The sequence below is a fragment of the Globicephala melas genome, chromosome 11 (genome assembly GCF_963455315.2).
Source record: "Globicephala melas chromosome 11, mGloMel1.2, whole genome shotgun sequence".
NCBI classification, from domain to species: Eukaryota; Metazoa; Chordata; class Mammalia; order Artiodactyla; family Delphinidae; genus Globicephala; species Globicephala melas.
In genome coordinates, this window is record NC_083324.2 from 25,737,765 (window position 1) to 25,765,747 (window position 27,983).

Below are 27,983 nucleotides of genomic sequence, written 5' to 3' on the forward strand. Positions count from 1 at the left end.
CAATCTTGTCACCTCATTTAACCTTAATACCTCCTGAAAGGCTCTTTCTCCAAATACAGTCACTTTAGGGCTTAAGGTTTCAGCGTGTGAATGGGGAGGCGGGCAGCACAGTTCGGTCCATAAAATAGACATTTATGACTTATGGATTAGATTGCTTTGAAGCCAAGAAATATCGATCCTTCACTGTGTGCCTTTCTGCTAGTTACATTACAGGCAGACCTCAGAGATGTGCAGTATCAGTTCCAGACCACCACAGTAAAGCAGGTATTGCAGTAAAGTCACAAATTTTGTGGTTTCCCAGTGCATGTAAAAGTTATATTTATACTATACGGTAGTCTGTTAAGTGTGCAACAGGATTATGTCAGAAAAAATGTACATTCCTTAATTTAAAAACATGTTGTTGCTTAAAAATGCTAACCATCATCTGAGCCTTCAACAAGCTGTAATTTTTTTTTCTTTTTTTTTTTTTTTTTTTGCGGTACGCGGGCCTCTCACTGCTGTGGCCTCTCCCGTTGCGGAGCACAGGCTCTGGACGCGCAGGCTCAGCGGCCATGGCCCACGGGCCCAGCCGCTCCGCGGCATATGTGATCCTCCCGGACCGGGGCACGAACCCGTGTCCCCTGCATCGGTAGGCGGACTCTCAACCACTGCGCCACCAGGGAAGCCCTGTAATGTTTTTGCTGGAGGGTCTTGCCTTGATAGTGATGCTGCTGACTGACTGATCAGGGTGCTGGTTGCTGAAGCTGGGACTGCTGTGGCAGTTTCTTAAAATTAAACAACAATGACGTTTGCTGCACCGATTGACTCTTCCTTTCACGAACAGTTTCTCTCTAGCACGGCAGTGCTGTTTGATGGCATTTTCCCCACAGCAGAACTTCTTTGAAAATTGGAGTCAGTCTTCTCAACACCACCCCCCACCCCTCCGCCAGTGCTTTATCAAGTAAGTTTATGTACTGTTCTAAATCGTTTGTTGTCATGTCAACAGTCTTCATAGCATCTTTACCAGGAGAAGACGATATCTCCAGAAACCACTTTCTTTGCTTATGTATAAGAAGCAATGGCTCATCTGTTAAAGTTCTATCATGGGATTGCAGCGAATCATTCTCATCTTCAGGCCCCACTCCTAATTCTAGTTCCCTTGTTATTTCCACCACACGTGCAGTTACTTCCCCCACTGAAGTCTTGAACCCCTCAAAGTCATCCATGAGGGTTGGAATGAACTTCTTCCAGACTCCTGTGAATGTTGATATTTTGACGTCTTCTCATGAATCATGGATGTTCTTCCTGGCATCTAGAATGGTGAATCCTTTCCAGAAGGTTTTCAGTGGACTTTGCCCAGATCCATCAGAGGGATCCCTTGCTTTCCCAGCTATAGCCTTCTGGAATGTCTTTCTTAGATAATAAGAGTTGAAGGTCGAAATGGCTCCGTGGGCTGCAGAATGGATCTTCGTTAACAGGCATGAAAACAATATGAATCTCATTGAACATCTTCATCAGAGCTCTTGGGTGACCAGGTGCACCGTCCGTGAGCAGTAATACTTTAAAAGGAATCTTTTTTTCTGAGCAGTAGGTCTCAACAGTGGCTTAAAATATTCAGTAAACCATGTCATAAACAGATGTGCTGCCATCCAGGCTTTGTGGTTCCCTTTATAGAGCACAGGCAGAGCGGATTTAGCATAATTCTTAAGGGCCGTAGGATTTCGGAATGGTGAATGAACATTGACTTCAGCTTAAGGTCACCAGCTGCTTTAGCCCCTAACAAGAGAGTCAGCCTGTCCTTTGAAGCTTTGAAGCCAGACATTGACTTCTCTTCTGTAGCTATGAAAGTCCTAGATGGCGTATTCTACCAATGTGTGGCTGTTTTGTCTACATTGAAAAGCTGGTGTTTAGCGTAGCCACCTTCTTGAATTATCCTAGCTAGATCTTCTGGATAACTTGCTGCAGCTCCTACATCACCTCTTGCTGCTTCTCCTTACACTTTTATGTTATGGAGAAGGCTTCTTTCCTTAAAACCTCACGAATCAACCTCTGATAGCTTCAAACTTTTCTTCTGTAGCTTCCTCACCTCTCTCAGCCTTCATAGAATAGAAGCGAGTTAGGATCTTGCTCTGGATTAGGCTTTGGCTTAAGGGAATGTTGTGGTTGGTTTGATCTTCTATCCAGACCACTAACACTTTCTCCATATCAGCAATAAGGCTGTTTTGCTGTCTTATCATTTGTGTGTTCACTGGAGCAGCACTTTTCATTTCCTTTGAGAATTTATTTGCATTCACAACTTGGCTAACTGTTCGGAGAAAGAGGCCTAGATTTCAGCCTATCTCAGCTTTCGACACGCCTTTTTCACGAAGTTTAATCATTTCTAGCTTTTGATTTAAAGTGAGAGATGTGTAACTCTTCCTTTCACTTGAACACTTAGAGGCCATCGTAGGATTGTTAATTGGCCTAGTGACAATATTGTTGTGTTTCAGGGAATAGGGAAGCCCAAGCTGAAAGGGAGAGATGGGGGAATGGTTGGTTGGTGGAACAGTCAGAACACACACAACATTTATCAATTAAGTTCGATGAACGGGCGTGCTTCGTGGTGCCCCAAAGCAATTACAGTAGTAACTGATCACAGCAGCTACTCTCCCGAATATGCCCATTCTCCCCTGAGAGCATACTGTCACTTAATAAATCCTCGATTTGCTTTCTTGGAAAAAAAAAAAATCACTGATCACAGATTATTATAACTAATAAAATGACAGTGAAAAAGTTTGGAATATTGGGAGAATTACCAGAGAATGTGACACAGAGGCACAAAGTGAGAGAATCCTATTGGGAAAATGGTGCTGATGGACTTGCCTGTCGCAGGATTGCCACAAACCTTCAATTTGTAGAAAACACCATATCTTCAAAGCACAGTAAAGCAAAGCTCACTAAAATGATGTGTGCCTGTATAACATTTGAGCCTCATAGCAATATTTCAAAGTAAATATTATTGCCCCCATTTTACAGATAGGAACATTGACTCTATAAGAGATAAAAAAAATTTGTCCAACTGTGTACACATGGGAAGTGTTCAGTCCATCCATTATTCAGACCCAGACAGTGTGACTCCAAACACTTAGCCACTCTAAGAAACTGCTACCCTGCTTTTTCATACCCATGTACGTGTGTATTTTGTCTAAAGGCAATATTGAAACTGTTATCCAAAATGTAAGCAACTGTTGGGGAATTTTTAGTAGCATATACGCAAATGTGTAGACATTCTGCAAAGTGTTTTGGTAAAATTGAGGTGGGGCGGTCTTGTAATTGCACCTTAAAGGGAGAGTGTTGAAACTCCCAGTTCTTCCGTTTCTAAGACCTCTTCTTTCAGATAGGATAAAATAAATAACTGTCAGATAATGCTCCAAACTAAATGGAAAGTATTTTCTAACTAGACATTGAGGTTTAATATTCTAAATTTAAAAAATTTGTAACGAAAAGGATTGGAAAGGGAGCGAGCATGTGAGCGCAGACAGGCATAGCTGCAGAACAGCTCACCTGATTTTGAGTCACAGTACTTGCTTAGGACGTAATGTGATTACTTTCTTTAATTTCTGTAAACAGAGTTGACTCAACTTGAAAGAAGTTCTCTGGCTTCAAATCAAAAGGGGTGTTGCTTTTGTCCCTTCCTCTTAAAGAAACAGTACATTGACAGTTATTTTATTCATCCTTTTCTTAGCGTGTCCATCATGCATCCCACATCAGTGATCTCTGGTGAAAAAGCAAGTGCTTGGGTGGCATGAAAGGGAAGCTCTATGAGCTTTACTCTGGTTCCTTCTGAAACCTCACCTGTGAGTTCTGTTGCTGGATGTCCCTGTTCACATCCATTGATAAACCAGAAAGGCAGAGAGATGAGATCTGAACACAGCACGCATTCATTCAGCAAACATTTGTTGAGCACCTACTGTGTGTGACACCTTTTTCTGGGGATAGATGGTGCACAAAGCCCTGGGCATTCACATTCTAGAGGGAAAAGAGAGACAATGAACAAGTAGATTATGTATCAGCAACTGGTAAATTATTTGTAGAAAAGCAGGTTAAGGGTTTACCATTTTCAGCACTAGTGACATTTTGATCCAAATCATTCTTTACTGTGGAAACCACCCTATGCATTGTAGGAGGTTTAGCAGCATCCCTGGCGACCCACTTTATGTCAATAGCACACGCGCACACGCGCGCGTGCACACACACACACACCAGTTGTGACAACCGAAAATGTCTCCAGACGTTGCCGAATATCCCTTGGGGGTCAACATGAACCCCAGTTGAGAAGCGTTGGTCTAAAGAGTAAGAGGTGGAGGTACTGATATATTGGGATCAGGGAAGACCTACCTCTCTTTTAAGGTGACTTTTGAGCAAAGACTGGAAGAAGTGAGAATAGGCATCCTGTAAATATCTGGGGGAAGAATGTTTGCAGCAGAGAATGGCTAGTGCAAAGGCACTGAGGTGAGAGGAATAGCAAGGAGGCCATTGTGAGCAGGACTGAACGGGAAGAATGTAGCAAGTGATACGATCAGCCAGCTCTTCAGGAAGCCAGATCATGATCCTGTAGTGAGGACTTTGGCTTTGAATCACAGGGTGATGGGAAGTCATGAAGGGTTTTGAGAAGAGCAGTGAGTGATGGGACCTGGTTTATCTTCACATGGGGTTGTTCTTGCTGAACACCTGCAAAGGGCACAAAGGTGAAAGCCAGGGTCCAGAAGCAGCTGTGGCAATAATTCCAGTGAGCACTTAGTCTAGGCTGGACTGGTTGTGAGGGGATGGGGGAAAGTGACTGGATTCTGGGTATATTTTGAACCTAAATCTGACATGGTTTGCTGTTGAATCAGACATCGGCTGTGAGCAGAAAAGAAAAGAAGGGGTCTTTGAAATATTGTTCTTTGAAAATACCCCAAATGGGCTTTTATTGTTGATTTTTGATCCTAATCCTATGGGAGTTTAAGCACGATGCAGATGTTGGTTAGGCATTAGGTTTTAGACTGTTATTTCCTAAATTACTTCCTGAGTAAACCAATTAAACTTATAATGCGCATCTGCAGGAGAAAAGGGAAGGAGCCAAACTCGGTATGATTTTCCCTCTTAGACGCTGCTTAGCAACATTTTTCTCCTATTGCTTGGGTAATGAAATTCGGGCAGGTGGGAGCCATATGAACAAACGGGCCCTCAGAAGCAACCTGTCACCCCGTGCTCATAGGTACAGTACTACCTGATTATTCTCCAGGTCCCCATTTGGGAACTAGTGTGCACTTTTCATAAAAACCACCATGTGTCTCCAATTCACGCAACATCTCTCCCTTCTCTGTAGCACCTGCCTTCTGAGACCTCAGGCATATGCTAGATATTGCCTCCCCAGATTGAGGTAGATTAACCAAGGTTCCAAGCTTCTTAAACTGTGGGAGAGGGAGAATGTGAAATAAAGGCTCGATCTTCTAGTTAGTCTCTGAGTTAAGATGGGCTTTTATAAAACCTTCCAAATGTGTCAGCCCACATCAGTGATTACACTCCGGGAGTTTTTACCTTTACCTTGTAAAGTCACATTTGCTTTCCCCTTAAAGCAGTGTTTCTCCTGGTTGGGTGTGAGGTTTTTAATAAGAATGCAGAATTCTGGGCTCTATTTCAGACCCAGAGGGATAAAAATGGGAATAATGTTCAATAAGGGCCCCAAATGATTCTGTAGTATGCTAACATTTGAGAACTATTGCTCTATCATTAGGAATTGCATTCACTTCCAAGTAACTGAAATGTAAATAAAGAACTAGTTTATTTCTTTTATTGCTTAAAGAAGTTCAGTGATAGGCAACCCAGGGCTAGTATGATGGCTCTATGGTATATTCAGAAACTCCCATTCTTAAGGTTACTTCATGGTATAAGATGGCTGCTGGACCTCCTGCTGTTGCATGTACATTGCAGCCAGGAAGCCGGAAGGAAGGGGAACTTGGGCAAAAAGACCTTTGTCAACTACTTGGCCTCCTTTAAAAGAGCTCTCCCAGAAGTCACATCTTTACATGTCATTGGCCAGAATTTATTCCGATGGCCACACGTAGCTACTCCAGAGGTACAGAAATACTGTTCTCAGCTAGGCATATTGATGCTCTAAGTAAAATGATGGTATTCTAATTAAGGAAGAAAAGAAAATGGCTACGATTGGTCAGCCATCTCTGCCAGAACTCCCTTACACCATCATACCATGGTGGTGTGGAAAGACTTGAATTTGGAGTACATCGTTTTACTTACTGTCAGTCCATTTTGAACCATATGTTGGTTATGTTATGGAGAACACCAAAGGAAAGCATGTTCATCATTTCTGTGGTCAATCATGCAGACATATTAGGAATTTACTATATCTTTTTGTCTTCTTTTCCATCCATTTGTTAGTCTTTTTTTTTTTTCCCCCTTGATAAAGAAGCCCAAGAATCCATGCAAAACAGAGGGAGACGATGAGGAAGCCAAGCTCAGAAGTGGCCCTGCCGTGTTTTAGCTGTGTGACTCTCAATCTGATGAGTGTAATGTACCACCTCCAGGCTGTGGGGAGGGTTCACACGCCACTGTATGTAAAAACACTTCAGGCATAAGAGCAACTCCATAAAAAAAAAATGTTCCTTGATCCCTTCCTTCATTTGGACTGTGAAGGACAGTTGGTTCTAAATTCAGCCCCCAAATTCTGACTTCTTTGTTGGGTTCCCGCTCTAACAAAATAGGAATGCTTTTGATATGGAAAATGTACCAGCCCCAAATTTGAGCACTTTGCCATTAGGATTTCTCCTTGTTGTAGGAACTGGCGGAATCCCCTTGCTTAAGGATATGTGTAGGTGTAGAAGGAGACGTGTACAAAATTGAGTGAAACTGAACAAGTTCTTTTGCCTCCTCTGGGTCTCCTGGGGTGCCTGGCAATCCCATGGGTTGGCTGTTGAAGGAAAACACTTGGGTGACTCTAAAACTCTTAAAATGGGCTCCCTTGAACCAACAGCAGGGGCATCCCCTGAGAAATGGTTAGAAATGCAAATAATCGCCCTTGCCCCCCAAGGCCCCCTGAATTAGAAATGTGTATTTTAGCAAGCCTTCCAGGTGGTTCTGGTGGAAGCTAACATTTGAGAACCACCGCTCTAAGTAAAGCACGTTTCTCTCCAACGAGGAGCCATTGACTCCCTGGCTTCGATCTCTGCTCAGGCAGAAGTGCTGGCAAATGTGCAGTTCCTTCTGACAAACCCAGTCTTTCCAGCTGGGCGAGGTCTTGCTTTGCAGACTTTATTTGCACACTGACTAAAGCTCTCACAATCCATCTGATACAGACTGACGTTATTGCCAAACCTCGCTGTTGGGAGTCACACTTTAAATAAAGGCCTTCAGCTATTTCATTTTCCTAAGCCAGTTTATTGTGTTCAGGATGCTTTTGTTGGGAGGCAATGTACCTCGTGTGGCTACACCCAGCGCACAATCACAGGGCACCTCTACCTGGGAATCTGTAAATGGAGCGAAGTTCCTAGCACGTTCCACAGACCTGCCGGATAATAGCTGGGTAATGATCATCACTGACAAAGTTCTATTGGATTTGACTATTTACTTGTAAAAATTAACAAGTGAGGGCTTCCCTGGTGGCGCAGTGGTTGAGAGTCTGCCTCCCGATGCAGGGGAGACGGGTTCGTGCCCCGGTCCGGGAAGATCCCACATGCCGCGGAGCGGCTGGGCCCGTGAGCCATGGCCGCTGAGCCTGCGCGTCCGGAGCCTGTGCTCTGCAACGGGAGAGGCCACAACGGTGAGAGGCCTGCGTACCACAAAAAAAAATAATAATAATAAAAATAACAAGTGAAATGTGTTTGGGCTAAAATGAGCAATCTGCAGGGTTTTCACAGGTGGTGCCAATTTTCGCTTTTGTAGCACCAGAAAGTATACTAAATATTTTCCCCTTACTATTGGTATGATTGGTGTTTGTTCTGAGCTATACAGTAGTTTTATTATGGAAGATGCCAAAGCATTTCCGTGCATGTGGCATTTCCATGTTCAGCCAGAGACAGATTGGGAAAGAGAGCCGTTTCTCCCTCATTCCCATCTGTCTGCTAATCCCCTTTGCTCAATGAAGAGCTTGCAAAGTCCAGCTTCTAAACACTAGGAGGAGACACAGCAGCCACCATGAAGGGGGGTTATTTTTACTCCTGGACTTGAACAGGCTTTGAAGAGAATTGGACGTGGTAAAGGACCAACTCACTCTCCTGCCTCACAGCAAGTCAGATCACCTACCAGGTGATATGGGGGTGATTTGGTAGGTTGTTAATTAATAATTAGCTGATTTGGTTTGATAAACGGAGTATTTTAGCAGGTAAGTTTTTAAGTCATCTGCCAAATTATTGGTTGCCTTGTGAGAAATTACGTTAGCACATTTTATATTGAAGGAATTACGGGAATACTGGTAGAAAAGATGCGTTTTCAGTGGTGGTGATGAGTAGGCTGCAGTTATAGAAGGCAACACAAGATGTGGGACTTCCCTGGTGGCTCAGTGGTTAAGAATCCACCTGCCAATGCAGGGGACACGGGTTCGAGCCCTGGTTCGGGAAGATCCCACATGCCACGGAGCAGCTAAGCCCGTGCGCCACAGCTACTGAGCCTGCGCTCTAGAGCCCGCGAGCCACAACTACTGAGCCCATGTGCCACAACTACTGAAGCCTGCATGCCTAGAGCCCATGCCTCACAACAAGAGAAGCCACCACAATGAGAAGCCCACTCAAGGAAGAGTAGCCCCCGCTTGCCGCAGCTAGAGAAAGCCCGCACACAGCAATGAAGACCAAACGCAGCCAAAAAGAAATAAATAAAATTTATTAAAAGAAAAAGTAATTATATGTAATACCGGGTTCTTGAAATACCAGGTTCTGGAACAGTTGCCCTATAAGGTAGGAACCATTACTATCTTCATGTTATAGATGAAGAAAAATGACTTCACCAAGTTAAATAACCTGTTCCAATCATAAATATAGCGAGAGAGTAGCAGAGCTGGATCAGGTTCCATATGTATCTGATACCACAGTCATGGCTTTTAAAAAAAAAAAGCAGATCTACTGAAGCCCGCATGCCTAGAGCCCATGCACCACAGCTAGAAAAGCCACCACAATGAGAAGCCTGCACACCGCAACAAAGAGTAGCCCCTGCTCGCCGCAACTAGGCAAAGCCTGCGCGCAGCAGCGAAGACCCCATGCAGCCAAAAATAATAAATAAAAATTTTTTTTAAAAAGGCAACACAAGATGTCCAGCCAGGAAAGGTGTTCCACAAGAGTAGTCACTGCCTCTGTTGAGTTAAGGATTCAGTCTTTAAGATGGACATCAGCATACCGAGGTACTTATTTACCACCTAAATATCTCTAGAGCTCTCCATCACTGCCTCCCCCTTAGTCCAATCATGTGTTGGGACTCCTTTATCCTCCAGTCTTAAAATGGCATGGAACCTCTCCATTCCGATCTCCAGGTGTGGCCCTTGCCCAAGATGGGGTAAACAGGAGCCTTCTGTAAGGAAGTGGGATTGAGCAAAGCTAGTCAGTCTAGGGTGGACTCTTGAACGGGGCTTGTGTAAACTCAAGTCCTGTGGGGAACAGATCTGCAGAGAGGAAAGAATAGAGCAAAGGTAGGAGGACACCAGGCTTCGGGAGATGGGAAATCCCTTACTAATCACCTTCCATTGGAAGTTTCCATTTCCTCAAGAGGCCCTACCATACTGCTGGGCTTTTTGAGAAAACACTACATCTTTATAATAATTTAGCTTTTTTTCCCCTGAAGCCAAGCCAGCTTAAATCGCATTTTATCCCTTGCAGCCTTCCTTCTTAGACCAGTTATAAGTGGGGGGCTCCCCAGGTTTGGTCTCACTCTACAAGCCGACAGTGTTGCCCTACCTCTTAAAATGGAAGGAATGCCAGGAAGATGTGGATGGTTCCATTTGGAGTATACCAGGCTGGACAGTATACTTATTGCTGTGTATCCATATTATTTATTGTTATTGAGGGCCAAATGCTCTGTCTCCACTCTCGTTTCATTACCACAATCATATGATGAGGATTCGGAGAGGTTTTGTCAACATGCTCAGGAACACGGGGATGGGAAAGGACAGAGCCATGACTGGGGGTTCAGATCTACCTGGCCATGCTGCGGAGAAGGTACAGGGAAAACTCCAGCCTGGGTCAGCCTTGGACGGTAGCAGAGAGACTTTCCTTGTTCAGGGTACCAGTTCAGAAGATGACTGCTCTGGGCAGTGAAGAGAGGGGTATGTGAGTGATGAGGGGTGATTGAGAGGAAGGTCCGTGGAGCTGAAATCAGACTCTTTGTGATCAAACATCCACAGTGATGCATTTTATTTTTTTAATTTATTTTATTGAAGTACGGTTGATTTACGATGTGTTAATTTCTACTGTACAGCACAGTGATTCAGTTTTACATATATATCCATTCTTTTTCACATTCTTTTCCATCATGGTTTATCACAGGATATAGTTCCCTGTGCTGTACAGTAGGACCTTGTTGTTTATCCACATAGTGATTCATTTTATATTAGCATTTGTCCCTAATGTTCTGTAACCATAATGGGAGCTGTGAGAATGACAAAGTGATGTTTCCCCAAGGCTTTTCCACCAGTCATTATTTGACCTGGGAGGCAAAGCCCATTCCCCAAGTTACAGGGACGGGGCCTGCTGCGTTATATACCTGGCCCTTACGTGGTGAGGCATATGGGACACGAATCTCCCGAGGACATAATGGTGTGCCAGTCTCTGATGGGCTCATCGCCAGCTTCTAATCCCAAACTAACTCATGATCTGGGCTTGTATTTCTTCTCAGAGAGAGTGCCAGTAACTTGTGGGCTGCCTTCAAAACCCGGAACCATTGCTTCCCATCCTGAGACTTGGCTTCCTGCCAGGTGCCTCTAGGGAGGGGTCGCAGGGCCCTGGGTCCCAAAAGCTGGCTGGTCTACAGCAAGAAGTCTGTTTATGTTTACCTTTGGGATTTGATCGAGGGGATGATACACACACGATGGTGAATGGTTATGATCATTTGTTACGAAAACAAGGATAGCTTTCACATTTTTTATTAAGGCTTTGTTATCACAAAACCTTCTTCCTCTCTCTTCTAACAATTATGATTTCGTTTCTGGAGATCAAAGTAGACAGAGCTTTCGCAGCTCTTCACTCCAGCATTCCCAAAGCGTGTGGTCATATCCAAGGCTCCCCACACTGAAGGGAATGTGACCAAGTTTGTGGAGCCTAACCAGTATGTTGAATGTAGAGCCCCAAGTCTTCTGTCTTCTCCATTTTGTTGAATGAATGCCTTGTTTCACAAGAGTTGGTCATGATGCTGAGAGACAGTTGAAAAGTATTTTCCATGATGTCATCTGACCTTGTGGGATTTTTTTTTTTTTGGCCTCTCCTATATAAAGCATACCTTCTGTTTTGGCCAGTTTTTTCCCCTAGTTTTACATGCAGTTGGATGCTAGAATGTCTGTTTTCTTTTCTCAGGCAAAATTAGATGTTTGGTGCTTTCCCAAATAGTCTTTAGGGTTGAATGAGCCTCAGAAATTGGAAGAATATGTCCTAACAGCTGTAAACAGGAGCATTCTAGGATGTACAAAAAAAGTCACGTTAATGACAATTTTTAATTACACGCTCTGTATCCCGAATTCAGTGACTTTATTTTTTTATTTATTTATTTTTTTGGTGACAGATCTGAGCTGCTGCCTGTTCTTACAAAAAGCCTAAAACCTAGAGGGCTTTTAATGTAGGTGGAGGCTGAGGGACCCGAGAGTTCTCCGCGCGCCAGAGACTGGTGTTGACTCCAGCGCCAGGGCAGGCGCTGACACATCGCTCTGGCTAGGAAGGCAGGTTACATGCTGGAGACTCACAGAGAAAATGGTAAAGCCAGCTCTCGGGGGAGCCTGCCGAGAAAGCCCTACCCTCCGGGTTCACCAGCATGTTTGCCAAAATCTCTTTTTTCTAGGAAAGTTTGCTAGCTTTATTTTTCCCTTACAGAGAGAGGAAAAGCCCCAAGACATGGGTTATTTGTGGGACTCTTTCTTCAAGGATGAATTTCTCTGCTTGCAGTGAGAAACTCATATGCCGTTGAGTTTCACGAAGGACGGGGACAGCGGGAAGCAGATGTGTCCTGTTGTGGGAATCATCTCCCCAGGAGTGGGAGTGGGCAGGTGGTTTGAGTAATGGGTGAGTTATCTGTGTGCTTTCCATCCTTCAGGTTCACCAGTACTATAGCTGTCTCCCAGAAGAGAAAGTTCCCTATGTCAACAGTCCTGGAGAGAAACTTCGAATCAAGCAGCTATTACACCAGCTGCCGCCACATGACAATGAGGTAAGGGGCTAGAGGGGCCTTCGTAAGACTTTTCTTAGAACTTTCTCAGGACTTTCTGTGAACTGTTACCTTTTTCATAATCAGAATGCTCATTATCAGTGAGATACCCAACGAAAAAGTCTGGCGGTTTAGGTTTTAGCTTCCTTAATTAGAACTAAAAGAAACTGTCGGACACCTTCTGGGGAGGGTTACCGAAAAGCAGAATCTCATTATGGACTGGATTCGCCTCTGTGCCTGGCACTACTAGCTATTTGAGGTAACTGGGGAGCACTAAAATTTAAAAGTTCAAGTCCAGGTTTTGTTAGTTGAAGGACGTGCGATGCTGGTTGCCTGAGCCTGTTAGATGATTGAGATTCCCTGGGCAGTTCAAGTCCGGCACAAACTTCGAGAGTCTCTTGAATTTTCAGCATCATTTCTTAGTAAATGAGTATGTAAGTTTTCCATCTTACACTGTAGTAGAAGTTACATGTCCCGATTTGCATCTGTGAACATTTGTGTTTTTGTCGTTTCCAGTCCAACTTGGCAAGGTCACCCCTTATACTCTTGAAAGTATGACTCGCAGGCCGTCCTTTTTTCTGAACCCAGATACAGGGCACTATAAGCAGGCATTCATCGTCTTTGAACTCAAATTGATCCTAAAGGGAAATTTGTAAATACGCTTTTAAAAGATCATCACGCTTGGGAGGTTTAGATTTGCAAACTAGAAATTAATTCTCAAGTATCTGGTTTTTAAAAATAGTGATCCTACAGAATCGCATTGTCTGCTTAACTCTGATTGTGATTTAAAGAAAAACACAACTTTAAGTTGAAAGGAGAAATTTAAAACCCCTTCAGAGAGCTGGACCCCAGCTTTTTACCAACTGCCCCCACCCACAAGCTCAGTCCCTGAGGAAATGAGTGAGTACTTTTTTAGTCTTTATCTTCCCACATTTGAATAAAAGGAATAAATCAAGAGCCTCAAAAGTGAATTTGAATAAGTGGAGCCAAAGCTTAAAAACTGAAGTAACTCCCTAGAAAGACAGTCCCAGTTCCCTTTCCTATTGTTTATTTCAGACTTCAGAAAACACATTTAAATAATGCTTTCTCCTTTAAAGAGGAGAGCAAGCATTGTAACCAGATGACCAGTTAACTAATTTGGAATTGAAAGTGTGGGTTTTTACAAGCAGGAGGGGTGTGCCTTTCTTTCAGAGCATGTCCCTAAATTGTCAGTGGTGTAACCATATATTCTGGGCCGTTCAGGTCCTTGCAGTTTTTTCTCCAGATGAAGACTTTTTTTTTTTTTTTAACATTTTTTTACTCAATAGAGGGAAGTGATCTGCTCTTTTCTGCTTTTGAATAATTAATTCTGTTTATGGTTAACTGTGGTTTCATGAAAAGAGACCCTTCAAATTTTGTCTTCCTGTTGGTGAGAATTGCTTACATGTGACCCAGTAGACAGATTTGCCCATTTGACATGGCCTTTTTAAGGACAGAGGGTGAATCTAAAGTAAATATTTGATCATTCTCTTTTTCACCCAGATTAGACAATTTTGATGTATACAGCTGCAGTGGTTTTCAAACTAGTCCTGGTTCAAAGGTTTCCCTTTAACCATCTGTAGGACAGATCATCGGGGCAAGTCGGTTAAACTTGCTGATGCTCAGATTATTCTAAAGTAAGATGGGGTGGGATTAGAACCATGTTTCCTGAAGTGTAGCAGATCCTTGATGACTTTGGTTGGTACATGGTCATGGCACTAAATAATACTGAACCACATAATGAGAGACTCACTACCTTTTCAGTTGCATTTCATTGCTTGTGACTGAGTTGTCAAGGGGGAAATTTTAGTTTGGGGGGAGCAGGTATCTCACACCTCTCCAACTCCTGCTACTTTCCATTTCTAAGTAACAGCGTTAAGAACCTCCTTTTCAGAATCTCCGACAAGCAAAAGTAGCCAGCTAGAATCCAGCAATGTGGTTTTGTTTTCAGTCTCGTATTTAGTTTTATGGTCGCTCTGTTTTTTCACAAGTGATATTGCTTTCCTATTTTTAGTCATAATATACTTTCTTTTCAAGTAAATGTATTCAAGTAAAAAACAGTGAGTCCGTTTTTAAAACAGCGTTAAGTAAACAGTAGTTCAAGATTATAGCAAAATTCCCAAGGTGTGCATAAATAAAAGAGAGAATGGGAAATAGCAGATTTGAATACCTTTAATGTCCCTCCCTTAATTCTGTGAGTTTCTGTGTCGGACAAGAAGGAAAATATCTTATGCAAGTTGATGCATTAACCAAAGCCCAGCGGGCAGTCCTCTCCCTCCTACACACAGATAAACACGCGCAGGGACTCCCGTGAAGTAACACAGATAGCGCTGGGCCAACTCCTCAGTTTCACGCCTTTGGTTCCCATCTCATTTTGGGAAACAGAAGCTGTGAGCACGTTGACCGCTATTCTGGCTCGTTGGCCCGGAGCCATTCTTTGGCGTCAAGGATCGTTTCCATGGGCACATGGAGGTGAAAGTATCACGATCAATTGGAAGATGCGGGTCACTTTGAAAGGAGGGGGAAGTCCCCGATCTTGACTTAGCAGCAAAGCTATCCCAGATGGTGTGGCTCTTAGTGTGGGGAGCAGAGTGTGCCCGTGAGGCCGAGGCAGAGTTACAGACCATTCATTGGCCTGCCCAAGAGTGGGGCTCTGGAGTTGGGAGCCTTTAGGAAGCCCTTTGGATGGTCAGCAATCTCAGGTAGAGACTCACTGAAATAGCCCCCAGCCTGGTGGTGTTCAAGTGCCCACAAAGACTGTGAAACCAAATGGGAGTGTGTTTAGTGAGCACAGTCTGAGGCCTGGGCTTCAGGAACCCTCAGGAGCAAGGGTGACCCCTGCGTGCCATCCTCTGTGTCTGTCCAGGTTCGCTATTGCAACTCCCTGGATGAGGAAGAGAAGAGGGAGCTGAAGCTCTTCAGCAACCAGCGGAAACGTGAAAACCTGGGTCGTGGCAATGTCAGGCCCTTCCCGGTCACCATGACAGGAGCGATCTGTGAACAGGTGAGCGTGGATTGCGAGGCGTGCCGAGGGGATTGCTCTGGCGTCCTTTCACTCGTTCATTCAACAGTTATTTTACTGAGAACCTACTTTGTAGGCCTGGGGGATACAGCCGTGGACAGAAGATTTGAAAGCTTGATCTTGCCCTTGTAAGGAGTTCCGTTCTAAGGGAGAAGTCAGACAGTAACAAATAAGATAGAAAAAATTCAGTGGGGAAGGAGGTTAGTGTTGGGAGTGTGCAGTGGTTGCAATTTTCAGTAAAGGGACGGGGAAGGCCCCGCAAAGACATGCAGGAACTGAGGGGGAGGGAGTCATGCAGATGGCGGAATGGGGGGTGTGGCTAAGGGAACAACAAGTTCAAAGGCCCTGTGGCAGGAGCCATTTCTGTTCTGTTTGAGGAACAGCAGGTTGGCAAGTGTGGCAGGGCAGAGGGGATAAAGAAGAGAATGAGTAGATGAAGTCATGTTTCACAGAGGGTTGGGTAAGCCACTGGAAGGAGATAGGGAGCTATTGGAAGGAGTTGAGCAGAGGAATGGCATGATGGAGTTACATCTCAAAATGAGTCCTTTAGAAAGTGGAATTTGCCTGGACCATGGGTCAGCCTCTTTCCCAGGGTCATCCCAGGAGCAGTGCCGTTTAAGCAGGTGGTAAACGGTCACCCCCTTGGATCTGAGGGTTCTTCAGCACAGTGCATGAAGCCCCCTGCATTCTCTCTAGGACCTCACTGAGTCGAAAGTCTGGATTTGTTTTTTCTTCGAGTCTCCTGTAGAGTGCTCCGGGCATGGTGGAGGAGGGTTTTCAAGAAAGCAGGGTGAGAATCCAGCCTGCCTGGGTTCACCCTGCCCCACCTCTTGACCTCCAAAAGCCTTCTGGTGCTGATGGTCATATTTTGGGCACATCTCTTAGCCCTGCTGCTAAGACAGTAGCCCTATCTAACTCCTTAAGTGCTTTGGGGACCCATTCACATACTGAAAATATGTGAACTGGATTGAGGAAGAGAAGGCAAGATACTACCTGAGCGGAGGGAATACCATTTGGGGGCCCTTTTTGGGGATTTCAGAGGGATAGTGTGCGAAGGCTCAGGTGGATGGAATGGAGATGCAACTTAACAGGGAAGCCAGAGGACCACAGATTTGGCAGTGGGATGGGGCCTTCATCCTTGACACCTGCCCCTGAGATGTAGGTGGTCAGAGGTTAAGATGTGAGATTCTGTGTGCTCAGCTCAGGGCCTCTGCCACTCTTGGGTCATTCTTCACCAGTCCAGGCGGACTTCCCTAAGACGATGGGAAGGTTGAGTGTTTCATGGGCAGGTGTCAAGAGTGGCATGGAAGAGTGACGAGAGCCTGGAGGCAGAAAGACATAAGATTGACTCAGGTTTCTGCCAGATGGCAGTGACCATGTTACTTTTCCTGATGGTTTTGCTGCAAAATGGGGCTAACAAATGCCTAGGTCATAGAATCACGGTGAGGATTCAGTGGGATTCCGTGTTGTTAAAGTAATTAAACAAGGAGGCCGTTGGACTGGGGTGGCTCTAATGCCTCGGTAGCCTGTATCAGCAGACCAAAACCTAAACCAGTCAGGGTAGTGGAATCCGAGAAAGTGAAACTGAACAACCAATTGCAAACAGCCAACCAGGCTTTCCCAAATAAGGGGACTGCTTAATCCCTAGTCCCTGAAATACTTCCTGCACTTTGCTTCCACGTCTTCTCTATAAAAATCTCTCCCCGGGTTCGTGACCTTGGAGCGCTCCCAACAACCTTTAGTTTGATGCTTGTAGCCCAATTCGAATCAGTGTTGGAGCAAATAAACTGGAAAACCTGAGTGTGCCTCAGTTTCCCTTTTAGAAGTATGCATACCTCAGCTACCAACGTTAGCACAAAAGGCAGGGGTAGCACTTTGCATAACGTAATGTCTGTCTTATGTCTGGTCACTCGCATGAATGAGGCCCCCGAGACTATTCCATGAGACCTTGACTTTCTTTTCTATGAAGCGTCACAACCCTTCTGCTGGCCAAGGTGTGCGAAAGGTTTGGAGGTCGCTTTTCTCCTCCTTGGACATTGCCCCCAGCCACTCATGTGGAGCCGTAGTGCTGGACCCTCAGGCTGGGAACCTCAGGCCAACACCGTGGTCAGCAGAGAGCCTCCCCCCGGACCTGTCACCTCACACTTTACTCCTCCCTCAAAGACTGCACCGTATTCATTTTATCCCAAGTGCAACTGGAAGCATGGGTCATCAGGGACTCTGCCTTGTTCCTTTCTGGGTAGGGGGAAGGGACTTTGGAAATGAGTGAGAAGCTCAGGAAGGGGAGAAAGAAGCCCTTTTCATAGTCTGGCTTTAGGAGTGGTACCTTTTCAATCGGGACTGTGTAAAAAGATGGTAGGTAAAAAAAGCATCCCTGAAAGGCTTCTAGAGAAGATGTTAAAAGTGGGCATATCTTTATGAACCCACTCCCTACCATCCAAAGTGCAGACCTCCAGGTCCTCCCAGAGGTCCTCTAAACCCCCTCCCCACTCACGCATCACCCAAACCCCACACAGCCTACTCTTTCTAGCAGTAGTCCTGGCTGGGCCTCTGGAGGGAGTTGGCAGTATCTAAAAGATCATGAGACCTCCTGCTGGCAGACTTTTCCTTTCTCTCTCACCTTTGGGATTGCTTATTTTCTCAGTGACAGGGTCTTCCTCGTGTTGGCCCTAGGAGGGGCAGTGGGGGAAGGGCAAGAAAACCCTGCCTGCCTGTGTGTAGAGCAGGTAGCACAGAAACTGATTTGCAAGTAAGCGCTCAGTCACCAGCTAGTGATGCCGGTGGTGGTCGTGTATCCCTCCCGCGTGGCGCTGAGAGACGGGGCGCCGGTGTTCCTCTTCCTGACGTTTCTGTTCGCCTTGCAGTGCGGAGGCCAGATCAACGGCGGGGACATTGCTGTGTTTGCGTCGCGCGCCGGACACGGTGTCTGCTGGCACCCACCCTGCTTTATCTGCACTGTCTGCAACGAGCTCCTGGTGGATTTGATCTACTTTTACCAAGATGGGAAGATATACTGTGGCAGGCACCACGCGGAGTGCCTGAAGCCGCGCTGCGCAGCCTGCGACGAGGTCAGAGTCCGCCCGGCTCCCTGGGTTACACCGTAGCCAGCACGTTGTCCTGTGGTTCCTGCATGGAAGAAAACCATAGGCCACTCCCCTCCCCTCTTACATTAACCCTTTCAGAAATGAAGCCCCACCATCCCTCGTTGCTAGAATGGCCAGGACGGTGACCTGCTTTACTGAATGTGACAGTCTCATGGGCCGCTAGAGAAGACAGTTTCTAGGGCTGAGGACATTTCCAGGGGCACTAGGTCAGTTCAGAACTCTAAAAATAAAAGGCTTTGTGCAACTAGAGATTTCAGCCCAAATCCCAGGAAGTAATCATCGTCAGTAATCGTGTGTCGTTTATCTTAAAATCTTGGGTTTCCTGAGATTCGATGGGACAGTTTGGTTTGAGAAGACGAGAAAATGGGTAGCATGATTTGATTCTCCCACAATTTACAAAAGGTCTGATGAGCATTCAGGGGGCACATGGCTACTCCGTCTGGAAACCTCTGCCCCACACTCTTAAGAGGTACTTGAATTTGCTTTTCCGAGTAAGAGAGCAGTCCGGACACAAGGTTCATACCTGGTGTTTTCTCCCAGCAGAAGCACACCTAGGTGTGATCTGGGAGCTGAAAGATAGAAAACCTGGTTTAACTTAAAAGTTGGGGGCAGAAAGGAGAATGTTCTAAACCTGACTGATTTTATGGGACATATTAGGAGAAAGATCTTGGACAGGGGTTTCTTCGTGCATAAAGTAGGTTTTTGGTTCTTTCTGACCCCATAACCAGCAATGTGGGACCCTGAAAATAACACTCCTCTTTTTCATCCAGAGTCCACTATTACTGTGGGCATCTCTTCCTTAAAAGCCGCCAATCAGAGACTCACTCCCCTAGAAGGAAGTCAATTGGCCTTATCTAACTTGGATTCTAATGCTACCAGTGATATTCAGAAGAGACCCTCTGGGCAGGTAGTTGGTCCAGTTCTAGTGATTGTGGGCAGCCCCTTTTCCTGCCTGCCTCAGTTTCCACATCTGGAAATTGATGCTCATGATACTTAATATTATCTAATGGCAAATAGAATAGGATGATTAAAGTGGTTTGAAATTTTTGCTTATTGAGATCTTATTCATACAGCATAAGATTTACCCTTTTAATGTGTACAATTCAGTGGTTTTTAGTGTATTCACAGAGTTGGACAACCATCACTACTGCCTAATTCCAGATCATTTTCATCACCGAAAAAGCAACACCAGGTCCATTAGCAGTCACTCCCCTTTTCCCCTCCCTCTAGCCCCTGGCAACCAGTAATCTCTGTCCCCATGAATTTACATATTCCAGACACTTCATATAAGTGGATTAATGCAGCATATGACCTTTTGTGTCTGGCTTTGTTCACTTAGCACAGTGTTTTTGCGGTTTTCCCGAGTTCCAGCATGTATCAGTACTTTCCTTTTCATGGCTGAAGAATAACCAGTTGTGTGTATATATCACATTTTGTCTAGCCATTTATTAATTGATAGACATTTACATTGTTTTCACTTTTTGACTATTATGTACAATGCTGCTATGAATATTGATATACGAGTTTTTGTGTGGACATATATTTTCTGTTCTCTTGAGTATATACTGAGGAGTGGAATTGATGGGTCATATGGTAGTTCTATGTTTAACGTTTTGAGGGAGTCTAAGCTGTTGTCAAGAGGAGCTGCACCATTTTACATTCCCACTATCAATGAAGATTCCAATTTCTCACATTCTCCTCAATTCTTTTTTTTTTTAAAACATCTTTATTGGGGTATAATTGCTTTACAATGGTGTGTTAGTTTCTGCTTTATAACAAAGTGAATCAGTTATACATATACATATGTTCCCATATCTCTTCCCTCTTGCGTCTCCCTCCCTCCCACCCTCCCTATCCTACCCCTCCAGGCGGTCACAAAGCACCAAGGTGATCTCCCTGTGCTATGCGGCTGCTTCCCACTAGCTATCTACCTTACGTTTGGTAGTGTATATATGTCCATGCCTCTCTCTCGCTTTGTCACAGCTCACCCTTCCCCCTCCCCATATCCTCAAGTCCATTCTCTAGTAGGTCTGTGTCTTTATTCCTGTCTTACCCCTAGGTTCTTCATGACATTTTTTTTTCCTTAAATTCCATATATATGTGTTAGCAAACGGTATTTGTCTTTCTCTTTTTGACTTACTTCACTCTGTATGACAGACTCTAGGTCTATCCACCTCATTACAAATAGCTCAATTTCGTTTCTTTTTATGGCTGAGTAATATTCCATTGTATATATGTGCCACATCTTCTTTATCCATTCATCCGATGATGGGCACTTAGGTTGTTTCCATCTCCAGGCTCTTGTAAATAGAGCTGCAATGAACATTGTGGTACATGACTCTTTTTGAATTATGGTTTTCTCAGGGTATATGCCCAGTAGTGGGATTGCTGGGTCATATGGTAGTTCTATTTGTAGTTTTTTAAGGAACCTCCATACTGTTCTCCATAGTGGCTGTACCAATTCACATTCCCACCAGCAGTGCAAGAGTGTTCCCTTTTCTCCACACCCTCTGCAGCATTTATTGTTTCTAGATTTTTTGATGATGGCCATTCTGACTGGTATGAGATGATATCTCATTGTAGTTTTGATTTGCATTTCTCTAATGATTAATGATGTTGAGCATTCTTTCATGTGTTTGTTGGCAGTCTGTATATCTTCTTTGGAGAAATGTCTATTTAGGTCTTATGCCCATTTTTGGATTGGGTTGTTTTTTTGTTATTGAGTTGCATGAGCTGCTTATAAATTTTGGAAATTAATCCTTTGTCAGTTGCTTCATTTGCAAATATTTTCTCCCATTCTGAGGGTTGTCTTTTGGTCTTGTTTATGGTTTCCTTTGCTGTGCAAAAGCTTTGAAGTTTCATTAGGTCCCATTTGTTTATTTTTGTTTTTATTTCCATTTCTCTGGGAGGTGGGTCAGAAAGGATCTTGCTGTGATTTATGTCATAGAGTGTTCTGCCTATGTATTCCTCTAAGAGTTTGATAGTTTCTGGCCTTACATTTAGGTCTTTAATCCACTTTGAGCTTATTTTTGTGTATGGTGTTAGGGAGTGATCTAATCTCATACTTTTACATGTACCTGTTCAGTTATCCCAGCACCACTTATTGAAGAGGCTATCCTTTCTCCACTATACATTCCTGCCTCCTTTATCAAAGATCAGGTGACCATATGTGCGTGGGTTTATCTCTGAGCTTTCTATCCTGTTCCATTGATCTATCTTTCTGTTTTTGTACCAGTACCATACTGTCATGATTACTGTAGCTTTGTAGTATAGTCTGAAGTCAGGGAGCCTGATCCCTCCAGCTCCGTTTTTCGTTCTCAAGATTGCTTTGGCTATTCGGGGTCTTTTGTGTTTCCATACAACTTTCTCCTCAATTCTTGTTTGTCTTTTTCATTATGGTCACCTTAGTTGGTATGAAGTGACATCCTGTGGTGGTTTTGATTGGCTTTTCCTTAATGGCATATAATGTTGAGCATTTGTTTAATGTATTTATTAGCTATATGCATATCTTCTTTTTGGGAGAAATGTCTAGTCAAATCTTTTGCCTATTTTTTCACTTAGGTGATTTTTCTTTTTCTTGTGGCTTTGTAAGGGTTGTTTATATATTCTGGATACTAGTCCCTTATCAGATATGTGAATTGCAAGTATTTTCTCCCATTCTGTAGTTATATTTTCACTTTCTTGATGATGTCCTTTGAAGCATGAAAGTTTTTTATTTCAGTGAAATCCAACTTCTGTTTTTTCTTTTGTTGTCTATGCTTTTAGTAGTCATAGCTAAGAAACCATTGTCTGATTGTCTGATCCAAGTTCATGAAAATTTACACCTGTGTTTTCTTCTAAACATTTAATAGTTTTTTTCCTCTTACATTTAGGTCTTTGATCCCTTTTGAGTTAATCTTTATATGTGGTGTGAGGTAGGGGTTCAAATTCATACTTTTGTATATGGCTATTCAGTGGTCCCAGATAGATTTGTTGAAGAGAGTATTCTTTCTTCCATCGAATGTCCTTGTCACCCTTGTCAGTAATCAATTGGCCATAAACACTTGAGCTTATTTCTGCCTTGATTACTGTAGTCTGCAGTAAGCTCTTAAATCTGTGCTTTGAAATTGTAAAAAACTCTGTCTTAGGGGTCAAAACACAAATGCTTCTGAGGGCTAGACAGTTATCGTAAATGAAGGTGACTCATTTTAAGGTAACAGTGAGTGGTGAAAAAAAATGACAAGCTACAGAACTCATCACTCATCTGAAAGCAGCAACCCCTCTTATTGTTGCCATGCAAGAACGTGTAGCACACGTTGCCAAACACGTGTTTTCTAAAGAGAAACCAGGATTCCAGGTGTTCATGTGACATTTCTCATTTTAAAAAAATATTGTACATAAGCCAGATTAAATCGATATGGCCAAAGCGCCCATGAGCTGTCAGTGTTTAGTCCTGCTTTATATTCTTTAGGGTAGCATGTTCTTTGTCTTTATACGACGTGGTTAAATTAATCACCGACCAGGCCAGAAACTGTTTCATTGTGCTTTAGGCAAATCCACACGCGGGAACTGATATAGATAGAGAATAAACATACACATATAGATTTTCTGTTTAATAATTGGTGGACAGGACCTATTTCCCTACCCTTCCAGTTTGGGGCCCTCATAGCTTTCCACCTTTAAAGTACATTCTCCTGGCTGGCTCTTATCCACTGACCATTTGGCTTCTCCATCTCCAGATCATCTTTGCAGACGAATGCACAGAAGCTGAGGGGCGACACTGGCACATGAAACACTTCTGCTGCTTTGAATGCGAGACAGTGCTGGGCGGCCAGCGCTACATCATGAAGGAGGGAAGGCCCTACTGCTGCCACTGCTTCGAGTCCTTGTACGCAGAATATTGCGACACCTGTGCCCAACACATAGGTGAGGCAACTCTTGGTGCTCAGCTTGGTCCTACTCTGACTGGATCTGCTTTGTGTCTGGTATAGTTAGAATCCCTTTGATTGTAAGTGATAGAAACCCAACTGATACTACCTTAAGTGACAAAGGAAATTTCGTGGCTCACAGGACCAGAAAAGCCAAGAAGGACATTGGTTTCAGTTAAGGATGGTTCAAGGATTCAAAGTCTGGTTCTTTTTTTCTCCTCTGTGTCTCAGCTCAGTTTGCTTTCTCTTGACAACATTTGGAAGCAAGCTGCCTTCGCAAGGTGGCCAAGATGACCCCCCCAGCTACACTTAGTCTTAGCACTGGTATTCTCTAAAAGGATGGGATCGTGTTTTTTCCAATATCCAAGTCAGGTCCTCCAGATAGGAATGCTGTAACCCCTCATTTGGTCATCTGTTCCACCCTGGAAAGAAAAGAATAGGGAGTTCCCATTGGTCTGCCTGAATCATAAACCCACCCCCAAGGTATACAGTCCCACTACCAAAGGGAGGAGGAGAGGTCTCAGAGGAAGATATGAGGGGAAAATGTAAACAGACGTCTTCCACAGCCTCCTCGGAAAACCTTGGGGGTCAGCAGAGGGAGGAAACAAAGCAGTCCTCGTGGTAGGAAGAGATAGTCAAGGAAACCAAATGGTTTCTGGCACGCATGTCTTTAAAAAAAAGTCAGCAAAAGCTGACCCAGCCAAAAACGAAGTGAGAGAACCTCAAATAGCTCAGAAGCTATAAACTCCCCAAAGAAGTGGCAGATATGAGATGGTGAAAATCATTTTCCCTTTTCAAGCAACTGATTTGTTCAGCCCTTCCATGCTGTTCCCGATCGTGCTGCATCTGTAGCTTCTTATTCAGCTTTCCTGTTCTGGCACCTTGAGAATGGGCTGCCCTTTAAAAAGAAAAAAAAAAAGTTGGCAGCAGATGAATGTCTTTGAGACCAGCAGCCTGATCTTCCTGTGGCTTGTGCAATTCCAAGAAGTCTGCTCGGAGGCTGCCAGCTTCTTACCTGTAGTCGGGAGATACGGAGATAATCAGTGTGAGAGCCTGTTGTGCCCCGCTTGGAGACATCTGCTGTGTGCTTAGTGGTCCTTTGTCGTTGAGTCCATCCCTTGGACTCAGGCCCTCTTCTGTGGAGCCCTTCTGCACTGGAGTCCCTGCCAGGCCCAGGGTGGAGCCTTGCTGTGCCAACCTTGGTCCAGCAGCATTCCCTTCTGGGAGCTGGGGTGTTGCGAAAATCCCCTTTCCCCAACCCCTAAAAGCCTCCCCCTCTCACAGCCTGATGCATTTCTCACAGGGTCAAAGAGGTTAAACAGACATACCTCCCTTTATTCTAAGAGCTAGGAAATGAGCTTGATTTGGACAGGTGGTGGGGCAGGTGAGGAAGGGCGAGGGGTGGGACTCGATCAGGGGAAGTGGTGTGATGGTGCTGACCCAGCACTGCTCACTGTGGCTTCTGGGTCTGCAGGGAGGTGCCTGCTCAGCTGAGAGCGGCTGAGTATAGACCACTTACCTATGGCAGCCATACCCCCTGCTTGTTAGTATTTCTATTTCTTCTGTCCCTTTCCATCGAGGCTTAAAAGCCTCTCCAGAAACTGCCACTTAGAATTTTTGCTCAGTAGCTTGGACAAGAGAAAATATGTCACCGCAGCATGTACACCTCAGAAGTTCCCTGTTTTCTTCTGTTTCTGTCTTCTTTTTAGCTTTGATTGGCATTCCCTTCTCCTTCCCTCTGAAAGCCATAAAAAGGCATCAGTGCTTTATCAGAAAAGGGGACCACTGTGGCCTGCGGTATTATCACTGCTGTGGTTAAAATGCTGTCCCTGATTTTTCTTTTCCTAAATCCACTTTTCTGTACAACATACTTTTCTTGCGACAGAGAAAGGGTATGCTCTGTATATCACACATACCACAGTGTCTGGGTGCTTTGCTCTGACCGTATTATCCAAATATTCCCTATTTATACAGCCACTCAGTGCGGACCCTACAGCAGGAAGCCGTTGCCAGGGCAACGGTACTTTTGCCTGCTCACAGCAGAGTAAATAGTCCTATAAACATACCGAGGCTGTAGCAGCAGTAGACACATACACCCTCAGAGAAGTACTTAAAGGGCTTAGGGAGGGAATAAAAAAGGAACGCTTAGATGTGGAACGGCCGAGCCCTTTTCCAGATGTTTAGAGTTCAGGAGCAGTTCAGAGCACCATCTGACATCGTTGATGTTTATCAGGGACCACGTTTCACTGCCTGCTGGGCCGCTTTGGAACATGCCTCCCCCTCCGCTCTCCCTACCGCGGCCCGGCCTTTTGTGAGGCCCCCATCCCCAGAACTAGGCCCCTGCTGCCGCATCTGAGTATGTTTCCTCGCAGAAGCACAGGGAGGCAGCTGGTGGAGGGACAGCCCGTAGGAACTGGACTTGCCGCACACCTCTGAAAGGCAGTGGATAAGGCTGCAGCTGCTTGGGATGCTGTGCTGAGCTGGAGGTCACAGTGAGGATCCAGGGCAGCTGGGATGTCAGTGGAAGCTCTCTGGAGGAGAGGGAACGGGGAGAGGGGAGGGAGGGCCGAGCCAGCCTCAGAGTTCTTTCTTGGACAGCATCCAGGTAGCGGCCCTCAGAGCAGAGAGGGAGGCAGGCATTGAGACCTAATAAAATCTCAAGAAGAGGGCTGGGAAGAGTTAGCAGAGCACTCACTGCATCTTAACTCAGTTCTCAAGCAACCCTCTGAAGTAAGTACTATTATTATCCCTGTTTTATTGTGGAGAAGACTCAGGCACAGAGACATGAAGCCACTTGCCTAGGGTCACACAGCCCAACAGCGGCCCAGCCAAGATTGGAACCAAGCTGACGGGCTTCAGCATGTTTACAACCAGCTGGCATGGCACGGAGCTGCGATTTGAACTTGCGTTTGTCCGAGTCCTGATGCCTCACCAGGGAGTTCGGCCTGCCTGTGCTGCCTGCTCCTGCTTCCCCCGGCAGCCTGACGGAGGAGAAAATGTTTCTGGAGCCCCAGCTTTGTGCCTGCTGTCTCTAGCCCCTCCCCTGCCGGTTTTCACTCCTCCTGGGAATGCGGTGCTGAAAGGGAGTTGATTCAGTGTCCCTCTGATCTTGGAGTGACCCTTGTGGTGGCTCCTGTCCTGCTAAAAATCCCCCCTTGGTCCCTAGGGCCTGACTCCTGAATAAACAGAGACCCCTTAGTTCAGGGAGGAGCTCCTAGGAGAAGAATTTACCTTACGCTTCTCTCTCCCTGGACTCCAGGGACATAAAGGGAAGTGAGGGGTACATGGGGAGGGCCCGGAGAGGCTGCTGTGCCATCTGCCTTTTGTTCTTGCCCTTCTCCTTTCCCCTGTTTCTTGTTCACAGCCTCTCTAGACAATTGTCTAGAGGTTACTCTTGGAAAGTTCAGACTCAGGACTCGAGCCACCAAAGGTGAAAGTTCACATTGGTACTGCCTTTCGGGAGAGGCATTGATCGCTAGGCGTCAGGATTCTTGCAGAGGTCCCTTCCCATCCCACAGTCACTGCTGGGTCTGCATTTTAAGCAGGCTCTCCCTACGGGAGGCTGGGAGGTAGGTCCCACAGCTCCCGGCTCCCATTCTGCCCGTTTAGCAGCTGCTGTCAAAAGAGAGTCTCCCCGTGTCGCTCTCTTAGCAACAGTCCCAGGTGACTCTCCCTTTGGCCTGGTGCAGGTCAGGTGCCCACCCTTGAACTAGTAACTGGGCTGGGAGATATGGTGTTTTTACTGGCCAGTGCTGGTCCAGGTGTGGCTTTAGCCCCGCCCAAAGCTCATGGCCCAAGGGTGGCAGGGAGATGGTGTCCCACAGGGAAGTTAAGTCCTGTAACCAGAAGAGGGCAGAAGAGACTCTGAGACACAACAGGGGCTATGGGAGGTTCCCAGAAGCAGGTGTAACAATGTTATGTAAACGAGACACAGCCCGGGCACGGGACAGAAGTTACGCAAAGGATATGCATGCTTACGGTGAGGTGATGTCTTTGACAGACTGCATCCAAGTTTTTCCTTACCGTGAGCTAAAGTCCACTTTTTTCCTTTCCACTAAACTGCTAAAGTAATTACCCTTTGGAATGCCAGGCACTGGTGATGGAATTCAATTCATTCATCCATTCCACACATGAAGAGCCCCTACGGTGTACCAGGCCATGTTCCTGGAGATACCCCAGAAACTTCATCGTACAGCTTCACTTTTAGTAATTAACACATGCACATATGTAGTGGCTCAATGTCAGGCAGTATCCATGCTGTGAAGAAAATAGAGCAGGTAAGGGTGGAGAGTGGTGGAGAGTAGCTTTTAGGGTGGACAGGAAGACTTCTCCATGGAGCTGCCGTTTGAGCAGACCCCTGAGTAGACTGAAAGATGATTATCGAGGTCATGATTAGGAACAAGACTTCCTGAGTATAGATCTCATCTATGATTCCTAGCTCCTTTACATTAAGCAAGTTATTTAACCTCCTCTGCCTCTGTTTTCTCCTCTGAAAAATGGACGTAATATTAGAAACCTACCTCGTACAGTTGAGAAGTTAAGTGAGTTTACATACACGCAAAGCATTTAAAGCAGTGCTTCTCA

The 27,983-nt window shown here is 45.1% G+C and overlaps 1 protein-coding gene across 5 annotated transcripts in view; it reads left to right on the forward strand.

Annotated features, from left to right (window-relative positions):
• The window catches only part of PRICKLE2 (prickle planar cell polarity protein 2), a 167,622-nt gene that overhangs the window by 93,403 nt on the left and 46,236 nt on the right, over positions 1–27,983 (forward strand). For all 5 annotated transcript variants that reach the window (XM_030867636.2, XM_060307452.1, XM_060307450.1 and 2 more), the window contains 4 exons: positions 12,238–12,351; positions 15,233–15,370; positions 18,253–18,456; positions 23,211–23,397. In XM_030867636.2, the coding sequence (XP_030723496.1) occupies positions 12,238–12,351; positions 15,233–15,370; positions 18,253–18,456; positions 23,211–23,397 (643 nt within the window). The remainder of the gene's footprint in view (positions 1–12,237; positions 12,352–15,232; positions 15,371–18,252; positions 18,457–23,210; positions 23,398–27,983) is intronic.